A 14,289-nucleotide genomic window follows, 5' to 3' on the forward strand; every position below is an offset into this window, starting at 1 on the left:
AACATGTTAGATACAGCCTATGTATGTAATAATTTTGTATAGAACCACTGGAAAGTGCACAGTGCTCGCTGTGCTTACAATTTAAATACAGCTGGGTGGCATCTATGCCCTGAAATCTGATCTCATTGAAATGAGTAGTGAAACTCCCATTGACACAGTGGGAAAAGAACCAGGCCTTTAAAGACTTGAGGTCATCCTGAAATCTAGTCATTTAAAAAAAAAATTAACTTCAGTGTGTGAGTGCCAAATTTTGTGGTTTTACAATTTAATTTTCCCATTTTAAAAAGTATATTTTGCTCCTCTTTTGCTGTGTGGAAGACTCTCACAAACAGGGGTAACTAACTATACAAGAGAAACAGTTCAGTTTACTATACACACAGTACTGCCAAATGCACAAAGTAAACAAAGTGGGGGGAAAAATATTTAATTCCTCTAATCTTTGTCAATGATTATAATATCAGATGCTACTTGAAAGTATAAGTCGTTAAAACATTTTCAGACACAAGTGTGGTATCTTTTTTTAAGAAAGATTGTCATTTTGAAAGAATGATTGTTGACTAAATCATAATAAAGCTGGAATGTTAAGGCCTTTTATTTGTTGAATCTGTTGTAGTTTGGATTCATTTTCACCCCCCCCCCCTTCCCGCTTTTTTTCTCTTTCACAGAGCAGCAAAGAAGCCCTTTCAGAAGTCAATGCTACTGGAGTTGCCATGCTTTTCTCTGCTGGGACTTTTCTGTATGTTGCCACAGTGCACGTCCTCCCAGAGGTAGGAGGAATGGGGCATAGCCACAAACCTGAATCAACAGGTGGGAAAGGACTCAGCCGCCTGGAGGTGGCAGCCCTGGTCCTAGGCTGCCTTATTCCTCTAGTTTTGTCCATCGGGCACCAGCACTAAAGGTTCAAAGTCACTGTTCTTCTCCTTGATCTGGTGTGAGCAGTAAATGTCAGCTGCTCTTTTCATCGTTGTCTCTCTTACCCCATCATCCACCTCATCTGCGCTGTGGAGTTCAGAGGGAAGCTTGATTCCAACATGAGGAATTCTGGAAAAGCTTTTAGTGTAGCAAAATGTACTTTGGCAGCCGGACATAAATTTTGTGTAATTTTCTTTTCTGAAGACATTTGATATTTTAATTTTGATTTCTGGCCCCTATTCTCAGGGAAGATGGACTTTGAATTTTAAGAAAGGTGAGTGGGGAAGAATTTAATGGCTCGTCATGAAATTGCAATCACCAAAGTATCTGTAACTCAGCATTCACAGCTGAGAATAAAACAATGGATGGATGCCTTTTAATATGTGGAAATCTTCTTACCAGTAGAATAGGGGAATCTCCCCTACAATTTTTTTATGTTGTCCTGACATATGTGACTGATCCTTGTAATATCAGTGCCACAAGCCTTGCTGTAAGGATGTAGTACTCAAAATTCTAGGTAATGCACTTGTTGCAAAAGACACTAACTGTTGATTGGAAGAAACATTATTGGACAAAGATTAGAGGAAGTCTAGGATGTGAGAATTCAGCTAGTTTAGTAAGTGGAGATGACTTTTGCATTGCATTCCCTAGATTAACACAAAGGAACCAAGGAAGTCCTAGAAACAAGGAAATATTCTGTTTTTACTTAGTTTATGCAATGGCTTGTTACGTTATTTAACAAAAAACAAAAACAAAGGCAGCACACTTTGGAAGCAGATCTCCCATCATGTCCGTAAAGAGTAGCAACCAAAATTGTAGAGACATTTAGGAATGTAGCACCAGGGCTGCACTGCTACTATCCTTGAGAGACAAATACACAGTGTCTTTTTAAATCAAACTGTTCAGGGCTTTGACTGGAGATCTGATGGAAATGGATTTTGAGGGACCAGAGAACTATACTAGCTCATTTACAAAGGGCTGAAACTAGTGGTCTGGTTTTCCTTTCTTTCATTAAATAAAAAATATTAAGGTTAACAAAACAAGATCTCTGGTTAAATACTCATACTCTGTGCATGTTGGTAGGTCCACGGTGTGTCTAAACTAGTTAACTGCTCTGCTAAATCTTCATACCAACAAGTAAGAAGCATTTTGTTTTTTGTCAAGAACTTATTAAAATCATACCTTTCTCCTTTGGGAATCTTGCAATCCACCACCTCTTGATTATGGTTGGTTGTACTGATGCTACTCTGGGATTCAGTGCCATTGCAGCTGGATGATAAAAGATTCTCTCCTTATCAAGACATGCCTTCTCTTGTCAGGCAATGTTTTTGTTTAATTATGCAAGAAATGGTACATTTTAATAACTGTAATGCATACAAATTCAGAACAATTGACATGCACAGATTGAAAACACAACTCTTGTTTTACAAAAATTTCTTTTATGCTACATCCATTTTAAGCCCTAGTCTGAATCTATCTGCACTTCTTAAATATAATATTGCCAACATGTTGTTTTTGTTTTTAGTCATTTTCATTGTTTGAAACAAATCTTCAAAGCTTGAAAACACTGCTTTCTCAAGGAACTTATTGTCTCCTTGTGAAAGAGAGAGCCCCTTTCTTCCCTCGCCATCTGTTTCTTATGGTACACAGGCCATCATGGCTCTGACTTCATTACATCCTCATCTTCTAGCTCAGCAGTGGGTATCAGCATGGCTCTTGGAACAGGATTTGTTAGTTTAATTAGCGATCACTCTGTTCAGTGGCTTTGTAGCAGCACAAAAACAGTAATCCACAATCAGATTTTAACAGTGGTGACTGCTTTTTTGTTTTTACCGTTAGAAAGGTGGATTTGAAAATCAGTACAGAATTATTAGAATGTAGAAGACCTTCCCACAAGACTAATTATTTTAAGGTAGATAAAATATTGACATAATATTGTCTACATGACACTAGACTTTTAAAAAGCTATTGTGTTCTGAAAAGCAACAGCAAAAATAGCACCACCTAACTGACTAGATCTATTCCCTCTATGTATTTAGTCATGCCTAGTTTCTCAAGAGACAAATACAAATCTATACTTTTTTACTCCCGTTAGCTCTGAAAAGCCAACACAGCTCAGCTAGAGAGCTGGATTCTGTTCTCTGTGTACCACCACAATTGTGTAACTGTTTGCAATTGACAAACCTGTGTAAATCCACTGAAGGCAGTGATGGTGCACAAGTGTCACTGAGGGCATAATTGGGCCTGTAGAACCTTTTGACAGGTGGTAGTGACAGGCAACGTATAAAGAATCCTGCGCTTAGACCTCTTGGTAAATTTGCAGGGCTGGCAGTTATGAAAAAACACCAATTCTGTTTGTAAACTGAGCAAATCTGATCTGTAATCATTGGCAGACAATTAAACTAGACCCTCCCTGGTGACACTTCTGCGGTTACATTTTGGGGTAGAACCACACTTTACGTTTACTTCCATTTTTCCCCAGCACGTTCTTACCATTATCTTTCAACATCTGTGTTCAGCTTCAGCCATCATTTCATTTCATGTCACGTCACTGTAATGGTCAGAAACCTATATATCCACTGTAGGTAGGAGTATCATTTACCATCTTTTCCTGCCAGTGTGCAATATTCAGCCAGAACCTTTCTCTATGGACCATTACTTATTGAGGAGGAGACATATGACCAAATTTCTCTCCCCTGCTGACATAACTTCTGGCAGGTTTACCATAGTGATAATCATCTTCCTGTTGGCATTGCTAAGAGGGTTTTATCAGACTTCTTGCCACAGACACGTCATAAGATCAAGTCTCCAACTTCTGGGGCAATTGCCAGTGATGATAATGCTCAATTTAGTATTGTGTAAACTAAGCTTGTGAGGCCAGAGCATTAAGCATTATTGGCCAAGATAGAACAGTGCAAGAGTCTGAAAAGGGTTCACAGGTTAAAATATCTACAAACAAAAGGGGACAGAAGGCCCAGTAATGTGCAATTTTCACTTTGCAGTTTGACTAAGTGGCATAAGTTTTATGTTTTTTCCTGTCCGCTTTGAACGAGCTTCTTTGTTTTGGCTGCCTTAATGGTATATATCCGTTGAACTGTTTAAACTTTACGTGGCTGAGACTGCCCCAGTTACCAAGGGAATTGGGGGTTATCAGAGAGATGCATATTGTAGCAGAAGGTAAAGTTTCGTTCTTCGAGTGCTTGTTCATGTCCCTTCCAATCAGGTGTACGATGGCCACGGGGGTTGTAGCGAGCTGCAGGCACTGCTGGCAGCAGCACAACTGACAGACACGCCAGCACTGCTGTTGCCCCCTACAGCTCCGGCACCAACCCTCCTGGCAGCGGCACCGCCGACAGTGACAACTTCGATTCCACTGGTGTCGACCATATCGGCACCACCGGAACCAGCAACTTCAGCACCGCCTGCCTCGGCACCGATATTTCCTCCTCCAGCGGTTCTGGCACCGCGGGCTGTGGAATACCGCATGCCGCAAGACCCACGGGGCGCTGAAGGGAGTGAGCAGGGTCCGCTGCCAGGCCGCTCCTCCTTATCGTCCCTGGATGAGGTGGTCGCAGGACGTCGACGTCCCCAGCTCTGGAAGATAACGGGGCACTCCAGCAGCTCTTACACCATGCTGCCCAGACCTTGGGTACACAGCCAGAAGAGGTGGTGGAGGAATCAGACCCAGTCGTTGAAGCAGGGGTCTGCCACAGCGTTTTGGTCGTCTCTACGGTAGTCTTTATTAAAGACAAGGCGACACGAGAGGGACCAGAGGGTGCCAAGGCAGGTGCTGAATGGCTGGTTCCAGCAGTGCCAATATCAACGCCAGTGGAATCGAAGCCGTAGCTGTCAGCAGTGCCGCTGACAGGAGGGTCGGTGCCGGCGCTTCTGTCAGCGGTGCCACTTCCAGTGATGCCGGTGGTGCCTGCAGCTCATTACAACCCCGTGGCCATTGTGCGCCTGATTGGAATGGACATGAATAACCCATCTCAAAGAACAACAGTTACGAGAAGGTAACTGTTTTTTGCCTCAAGTGACCAAATCCATCCTGATCGTAGTTCCTCAGCAAATTATTTTCTTTCAACATAGGATTTCAGTTAAATATGAGTTGGGGTGAAAACATCTCTGATCATACCTCCATCCTCCCTCTTTATCTGCCACGATAAAATCAATTATCACATGTAGTCTGGGCCATCTCTTGTCGGTTTCCATTCCTCAGGAAAATTAGTTGCAAATCAATTCTTCATTACTCTTCCATTTTTGTCTGTAATGTCCATCTTATATAGGCTTTCAGTTGTGATGGGGTGGAAAATAGGTACACCCAGACAACGCTGTAACTGATTGGCTTGCATTTTTCCCTTCTTTTTCCAAATCCCACCCCCAAACCAGAACTCTCCACATCAGCTAATTTATCAGTTCCTGATGGTTAAGTTGATACTAAGAATCAATTAAGATTACATCTGTGTTAGTTCCAATGGGTTCAGCTATTTCACTGACTCTTCTGATATCATTTTTGTTCCTCGTAATAGAAGCAAAATATTTTTTTCAGTACCTGATGACAACTGAGATACAGGAGCCTCATTTATATTTACAGATGTGAGAATGGCAGGGCAGTCACACCAGGATAAGGATGTTTTGATGGCTGCTCCATATATTAGAAGTTGGTCAGGAATTAAGCACGAGAACCTAGTGACTACATCTGAGCTTCAAAGAGCACTCCTGCATGGAATATCTTAAAACCTTAACATTATCCAAGAGACCCAGAAGAACAACAGAATTTGTTCAGGAACTAATGTAGAGGCTGGTGATTGTTTTATAGGATTCCTTGGCAGTGGCTGACTTGTGCCCTTATTGTCAACTATACTCAGAAGAACATGGAGAGGCTATGGAATAACTATGTTGCTGTTGGCCTCTTCTACGTCGTCTCCTTGATCATCCTCAGGAAATCTGGAAGGAGGAGTTTGGTTGCTTTTGTCTGTGGTGTTGTGGGGAACCTGTCCAGTGAATTTCAGATTCAAACTTTTAAAAATATCAGCTTTTCTCATTTTCCTTTGGTTACATCTTCCAGCAACTCAGGCTTTCTAGGGAATAAAATTGCCTGGTTACTGTAGTTGAAGTGACTTTGCATACTGAGCTGTAATTTTAATGTCTTTTCAAAACCATTTGTACACATGAAATCATTCCATGAATGGCTGCCTTATAATTTTTTGTTTTTTCCCACTTTAATTGTGAATGGTTTAAAAAAATGTTGTTGGTTTTTTGATTTGTTTTATTATATTAAATTTTTATTAGGTGCAGTGCTTAAGAGTTGGCTTCTCATTTATCATATGAGGTTTTGTTAGCGAGCACGTGAAGAGCAGTGGCACTTCAAGGTAGTGCTGCTGAAGACTAGTGCATTTTATTTTTATGTACAGTAGAACCTCGGAGTTACGAACACCAGCGTTACGAACTGACTAGTCAACCACACACCTCATTTGGAACTGGAAATACACAATTAGGCAGCAGCAGAGACCAAAAAAAAAAAAAAAAAGCAAATACAGTACAGTGCTGTGGTAAACATAAACTACTAAAAAAATAAAGGGAAAGTTTTTAAAAGAAGATTTGACAAGGTAAGAAAACTGTTTCGGTGATTTTCATTTAAATTAAGATGGTTAAAAACAGCATTTTTCTTCTGCATAGAAAAGTTTCAAAGCTGTATTGAGTCAATGTTCAGTTGTAAAACCATAACGTTTTGTTCAGCATTACAGACATTTCAGAGTTACACACAACCTCCATTCCCAGTGTGTTCATAATTCTGAGGTTCTATTGTATAGGCATTTCTGTGGGCTCATAGCCATAATGTCGGAGTACCCACAAAAATTAAAGCTACAAGGGAAAGCTGGTGAGAGAGGGACTGTCATGTTATGTTGGTATGAATGATTTTATATAAAGATGTAAGCAAGGGCAGAATTTGACTGATTTAACAGGAGTTTGTTGCCAGTGTCCCCCTCCCTCCCCCTATAACTTTAGGAGCTGGGACATGGGGAAGGGGTGAGTTCTGTTACTGGGGCAGCCCCAGAGAGCGTCTTCACCCAAGATTGCCACTAGCCAGAAAGAAGTTGGGATTACAGTGAGGGGAATGAGAGTGGGTGTCAGGAGCAGTATTGCCAACCACAAGTATTCAATAGTCATGAATTAGACACCTCTGAAACCATGACTGACTTAAATATTCAAGGCACATTGGCTTTTGCCTGTTTCTGATTTTTTGAGCCTTGAGGGGGAAATAGCCAGCCCCCAACTTGCGTGTGAGCATTTCAGATTTAAAAACTCAACAATAAATGCGCAAACAAAATGTGAGCCCCTCTGCTAGATTTTGAACGGGACTGTACTTAGCCTCTCCTCACCTTTGGGCTGTGGAGAAGCTGCCGTTCTAATCTTCTCCATCTCTCTGTGTACACCACACTTGGCTGCAGCCTAGTTTTCCATCTATCTTCCACATGCTCTTACCCCCAGCACACATGCCTTCACAGCACCTCCGTTTCCCTCTGTGGCTCCTGGCAGCAAAGAAAGGTGCCATCTTCCCTGGCGTCATTCCCACTAGCAACAATGGAAGGCAGTGGCCATCTCTGCTAAGGGCAGCCTAAACGTCCTCTTTTCAATACAGTAGGGAAATGGGGGCCCTCTTAAATGAGGGCAGATTGTGACCTTTTGAAAGAGAGTTCTTCCTGAGTTTCTCTTGAAAAGAATATATTTGCTGACACACATTGTCAGTTATAAAGGCTAATGGAAAATAACCTGTGGACCTACATCCAAGAGGTTGTCAGAAATTTGAGGACGTGTGAGAGAAGTTTTGACATGGTTTTTGAGCAAAAAGGTACAAAAAAGAGGATTTACCAGGACATACTTCTTACAGATTTGCAGATTTAATGGGAGATCATCAGAAAATTCAGTCCTTTCTCAGATTGTATGCCATGAACTTGGGGGAGGAGACACTATATTCGTCATACAAAACAGGTTGAATCCTTGCTTTAAGTGAAAAACTTAGTGCCACCTTAACTGTGTAGTCACAACCAATACCTCCAGGCTAACAACTTGTTTTTACCAGACTTCAGTTTGGGGCCAGATTTGACCTGAGTGACCCTTTGAAAAGGTAACAAAATTAAGATGAAATGTTTGTATGCTGCGTACAACTAATCTGTATGATGTTAATATTTGTTTTACAGTACCCTGAGTGGGTTAGCCTCAAGAGATTTTCCCTGTGCTGAAGAATTTACAATCTGCAGCCTGCAATTTGTAGTGCAGGATCCATACATGAGGACCCTTACATCTGTGCAACATCCCATAGAAGTCTAAGGGACTTTGTGCATAAGGTCAGAAGGTCCACAGGATACAAATAAAGACATGACTTTCTATTACTGAGGCAACATTTCAGTTTTTTCCAGAGTTGTACATGGATATATATATAAATTTTTATATTGCATTCATTATAAGCCAGAGAGATCCTTCAGTCCTTATGGCTCTTCCCCACCAGAGGGGTGATATTATATTATTCCTGCTGCCAACAATGTACAGTCCCCCCTTCACAATCTTTGTTCTGCTGCTATTCTCCTCCTGTTGCTCAAGCTGAGACTTGAGATATGTGTGTTGCACAGTAGCTGCTCCAGCGCCCATAGCAAAGAATCTGTCAGCATTTCTTTTTGAAAAGTGAAACCTATCCCTGAAGAGATTTTATGATGTTTGTTCTGCATGTTATTTATTTATTGGTTTTTAGTACATCACCCATTGTGGCAGCTCTGTAACAGTTAAAACCCACAAACATAAGTCTCCATCTTAACAGTCTGCTGTTGTGCTTAAAAGTCCCATGTAAACGAATACGCTTTGGATTGTTCCTTAAAGCTCACCGCACTTGGTTCTGATAGTTGGAGAGATAATGGAGTGAGTTCCACCAGCGAGGGATCCTCAACCAAAAATATGCCATTGCTGGCCTCAGACAGTAAAATTCACCATGAAGAACAACCCAGTAGATCTTAACTGCTGTAATGCAACCAAGTTAGGTGGCCTCTTAGGTAGCTGACTCCTAGACTATTAAGGATTAAAAGCGCCTAGTCAGTACCTTGAATTGAACCTAGAAACATCGGAGTCCACGTCTAAGGTAACTGCACTTAACATGCCTTGCAGTGATACAGATTAGGAGTATTGTACGGAGATCAGTGTTAAGAGAGGACAGGGCTGCATTCGCTTGGCCTGATGATAGGAGTCACTGCCAACTTGAATCACATCCTATAGAGTCAAACTTGGTAAGCTTTTTTTAAAAAGTGCTCAAGGGGTGAGTTTTTTGGCTTACTTCACTGGTTTTATAAGCCCCTTTTCTATTGCATGCACCTAGCCGACATTGGGATAGGTGTGATATAAATACATATATTTCCAGAAGAACTGGGGGGAAATTAAGCTCTTGTAGGAGGTTCAGGCGTAGCCTCCATTGTGAAAATGCCTTGAAAGCACCTCCCATTATTTGCATTCCCAAAGCAAAGCATCTGCTCTTCAAAATTATTTTCATGGATCGGGTTAAAAAAAAAATTCCTGGGCAGAGACAGTTTAGCAGTAACTAGACAAAAGCGGGATTTCTTTCCTCCCATCTCCCCTTCGGTTCAATAGCTGCACACAGCCTTCTCTGAGATCCTGTAACTTCAAAACTTACCGTACTTATAAAACCATTTTCCGGTCCCCGCTCTCCGCAAGCAATAAACCCATGATGCTCTGAACTAATTGTTTGAGGTGGTTGACTTTTCTGCTAGTTCAGCTTAAAATTTAAAGCTGACTTATTCAGTTAATAAAATAGTATTTCTCCATGCACACTTAAGTAAAATAATGTATGTTAATAATTTATCGCTATTGTATGCTCACCAGTGGGAGATCCAAGGTACATTACTGATTTTTGCAAATTAGCTAGTGAACAAATAGAAAGGGAACTCCAGGCTAAATGCTTGACAAAATGTACTTTATTCTTTTAATTAACAATTGTAGCTCAGCTTTAATTATTTATGATGCTTCATCATATAGTAGTAAATGTACTGTTAGTGTATTTTGTAAAAATGTCTGAGGAATGCAAGACTTAACCACTTGTTGAAATCCTACAGAGAGTTGAGCAAGAAGAGACCACCTTTTGATTACAATAGTTACCACTCACAAGTTAACATTCACTACCCCATCATAGTTTAACTTACTGCAGTATTTTCTATAAATACAAAGTAAATGTTACATTTGTTTTAGGGGCAATCACTGTACAACGTGTGTGTATTCATTGACAGTTGTATTTTTATCAACGTTTTTTCAGATGCTGTTAGGGCATGTGCACAACAGGAAGAATGAGCTGAGCTGTTAGTTTGTGTCAATGTGCAAATTAAAACATATTACTGATGTGTGCAAGTCTTAACAAAATATCCCTCCAGCCAGAAGTACAGCATATTCTACCTTCTTTTCAGAGCATTTTCTCTGTTGCCTAAGGTGTCTAGACATTAACTATCAGCTATATTAGAAGGCATAATAAAAAAATGCCTTTTGCCTAAGGCTTGCAGGGGCTACATAAACAATAAAAAGTGAGCTAACAATGGCTAAAATCTAAAATATACAGAATTTAAACCTAAAAAGCCAAACAATGTGAAATAAGGGAGAAGTGTTAAGATATACAGTATGTGTTTTGCACAGTATGTTAATCCAGTGACTCAAGTGATTATATCAGTGTGAACACAGTCTAAATTGGAGTCCAGGGAGCTCCTGTGATTTGCCTACTGGAATCTGGGGACAGTAAAAGGACATACTGTCACAATTAATGTGCTAGCCTACACCATTGGCACTAGTCTGGTTTGGAGTTGACTTGAGAGCACCATTCCCAGGCTGGTGGAAGTGACTGGCGAATAGCTAATGTTGTGTCTGTGTTTAAGAAAGGGGAAGACAGTGATTTGGGCAATTGCAGGCCTGTTAGTCTGACCTCAGGAGTATGTAAGGATTTAAAACAATTTGTGAAGGAAAGAATAATTAAATTCATGGAGGTAAGTGGTAGAGGAATGTAATGCAACATGGATTTACCAAAGGTACATCATGCCAGTGTAACCTGATTTCCTTCTTTAAGAAAATAGCTGATTTTTTTAATCTTAGATAAAAGAAATTCAGTAGATCTAATGTGCTTGGACTTCAGGAAAACAGTTTACACGGTACCCCACATGGTACTAGGGAAATTATTCGTTACCTTAGGGAAGATGCAGATCAGTACAAGAATTGTAAGGCGATTAAGGAACTGGCTAAAGGGGAGAAGGCAATGGGTTGTGCTGAAAGGTGAATTATTAGACTGGAAAGGGGGTTACTAATGGAGTTCCTCAAGGATCAGTCTTGGGACCAATCTCATTCAGTATTTTTATTAATTATATTGGCACACAACATAGGAATGTGCTAATGAAATGTGCTGATGGTACAAAGTTGGGTGGCATCGTCAATGCAGAGGAAGATCAGAATATTACACAGAAAAATCTGGATGCCCCTGAAGACGGGAGTGAGAAATGGGATGAAATTCAGTAGTACACAGTGCAAGGTCATGCACTTAGGCGCTAATAAGAATTTCTGCTACAAGCTGGGGTCTCATCAGTTGGAAGCAACGGAGGAGGGGAGAGACCTGGGTGTGCAGATTTATCACAGGATGACTATAAGCCACCAATGTGAGGTGGCTGTGAAAAAGGCAAATACATCCTACGATTGCGTCAGGTGAGGCATTTCCAATAGAGAGAGAGAAGTATTAATGCCATTGGGCAAGGCACTGGTAAGACATCATTTGGAATATTCTGTACAGTTCCAATCACCCACGTTCAAAAAAGATGGATTTAAATTGTAACAGATGCAGGGAAGAGCTACTAAGATGATCAGGGGACTGGAAGGCCTATCTTTTGAGAGGAGACTAAAGGAGCTTGGCTTGTTTAGCCTAGCCAAAAGAAGGCTGAGAAGGGATATGATTGCTCTTTATAAATACATTGGGGGGGGAGGGGTAAATACCAGGGAGGGTGAAGAGCTTTTAAACTAAAGGACAATGTTTGCATAAGAACAAATGGATAAAAATTTGCCATGAACAAATTCAGGCTAGAAATTACAAAATACCTTCTAACCATCAGAGGGGTGAGGTTCTAGAACAGCCTCCTAATAGGAGATGGGGGACCAAACAACTTAATTAGTTTCAAGAGAGAGCTGGACATATTTGAATGCAATTATATGACAGGATTGCTTGTGATGGTAGGGGGCAGGGCTTCCAAGCTCGCCCCGTGTTCATGTCTTATGTTTGTAAAGCTTATGTGTCAGGGTTTCAGCCAGCCAGGGATTTTTCCTCAACCAGTACATTGTTTGTTTGTTTTTTCTTTAAATCTCCTTCCCCTGAAGCATCAGGGATGGCCACGGCTGGAGTTGGGACAGTGGGTGGGGAGGGCCAATGCTCCAAGGTGACACCGAGTATTCTCTGTCTCTCAGGTACTTGGCTGACTGGTTCTTGCTCACAAGCTCATAGTCTAACATCACCATATGTGGTGTTAGGAAGGAATTCCCCCCAGGTCAGATCAGCAGAGACCTTAGGGAATTTTCGCCTTTCTCTGTAGTGTGCGGGAGCAGGTCACTTGTTGGGATTATCTGGGTATATTACTATCATTTTCCTGCCATTACGGGGGCCGCAACTGCTGGTGCCCCTCAAGCTTTCCTATTCTGTGCCTCTGGTACAGAATAAATGACTCTCCTGTGAGCTATATAACTTTAGTCTAATTTTGGTTGCTGGGTTTGGTGTGTGGGTGGCGCTGGTGTCCTGTGATACACATGAAGACAGACCAGATATAGTGCAGCAGTTCTCAAGTTGTGGGTAGGGACCTCAAAGTGGGTCGCTACCCTCTTTTAATGTGTTAGACTTGCTGGGTCCTGGGGCCGAAGCCTAAAGTCCAAGCCCCACCCAGGTCTGAGCTCAAAGCCTGAGGACTTCAGCCCTGGTGGCAGGACTCAGATTTTAGTTCCCACCCGCCCATGGCTGAAGCTCTCAAGCTTCAGCTTCACACACCCTGCCCCCAGAGGGGCGGGGCTTGGGCTTTCTCCCCCATTCCCGGGATGGAGGGGCTCGGGCTTCGGTCCCCCTTCCAGGGGTCATGTAGTAATTTTTGTTGTCAGAAGCGGGTCGCGATGCAATGAAGTTTGAGGAACCCTGATGTAGTGGTCTCTTGACTCACCGACTGACTGTTTCAGTCTCTTCCCATAATGTTTGTTCTGTTTTTAATAGATTTCCCTAACAAAATGCTCACCTTCAGTTGGTGCCTTTTGATTCTGCAACACATAGTGAGGAAAACGTGCAGCGGCTGGCAATTACTCTGTCTGTTTTTTAACTAGAAGCGTTTCAGATGTTTTGGGTATTTTGTGTTTCTAAACGAGGAAGAGTGAGCTGAGGTAGATGTCAGAGGGAAGATAGCCTCACCCTAGGGGCCACTGTCATAGCAAAGACACTAGTGCTGGCTGACCTGAAATGCAGGAATGAAACCCCTAAGAGATGGGTGGAACCACAGAATGCAGGTGGAGGTCAGCATGGTGTTCAGGGAATAAGCCTTCAATATAGTCAAGTTCCTAATTGTTAAAGGCGACCAGGCAGCCATATGCTCCCTTTTTTTTTTTTTTTTTGCTTCTTTATGATGTTTAAGGAAGGCTTGAAGTTTTTTTTTTCCCTTGATTTAGGAATCTCATTAGGTATATTCCACTCTTGTCCTCCCTCTTCCTAGAGGTCTACTTGAAGGCTCCAGAGATGTGGACTTGAGAGGGTTTTCAGCCTAACTGAAGGGAACGGAGTGTTGAAAATTTAACAAGGAAATCTTTTCTTCCAAGTGCTTGACAGATGTTTGATCTAAATCAGCATTAATAGAGACAAAATATTTGAAACAGTCTGACTGAAAGTCTCTCTCTCTCGCTCGCAATCAGATTTCACTTTGTAGTTGTGAAGTCATTAACCGTCTAGTTCTCTAGTCTTCCAGGAAAAACAAGGTAGATGAGAATAAAATTTATGACTATGAAATGTAACCACTTAAATATAGGCCTTTATATTCAATAAAATAGTTTTTGCTTTTTTTTAAAAAAAAGCCCAAACTCAAATTTGTTTCTTTGCAGGTCACCCTGAGGAGCTAACATGTCACTCTGGCACTTCACCAAGTTAGATGGAAATAATACAATCCCCATCAGCCACTCAGCTGAGTAAGTGAATTCCTGCATCCTGCTCAGCTGCAAGGGTTCTAGGAGCCCTGTGAAGAGGGGGTTAGGTTAATCCCAAATGACCTTCGTTCTAACACCTCTTTATAAGCTTTCCCTTGCTTGCCTCCCCAGGGTCAGGCTGGGACAAGGGTG

General features: G+C 41.6%; 1 protein-coding gene across 4 annotated transcripts in view; it reads left to right on the top strand.

Annotated features, from left to right (window-relative positions):
- The window catches only part of SLC39A9 (solute carrier family 39 member 9), a 46,271-nt gene extending 38,031 nt beyond the window's left edge, over positions 1-8,240 (top strand). For 2 of the 4 annotated variants that reach the window (XM_048855873.2, XM_048855871.2), the window contains one exon: positions 666-6,217. In XM_048855873.2, coding sequence (XP_048711830.1) covers positions 666-896 — 231 coding nt within the window. In that variant the 3' untranslated portion in view covers positions 897-6,217. Of the gene's footprint in view, positions 1-665; positions 6,218-8,114 lie in introns of those variants that run through there. The other 2 variants (XR_007357412.2, XR_007357411.2) reach the window with 2 other exon arrangements.
- Positions 8,241-14,289: the final 6,049 nt, after the last annotated feature.

Source organism: Caretta caretta, chromosome 6 (genome assembly GCF_965140235.1).
Source record: "Caretta caretta isolate rCarCar2 chromosome 6, rCarCar1.hap1, whole genome shotgun sequence".
NCBI classification, from domain to species: Eukaryota; Metazoa; Chordata; order Testudines; family Cheloniidae; genus Caretta; species Caretta caretta.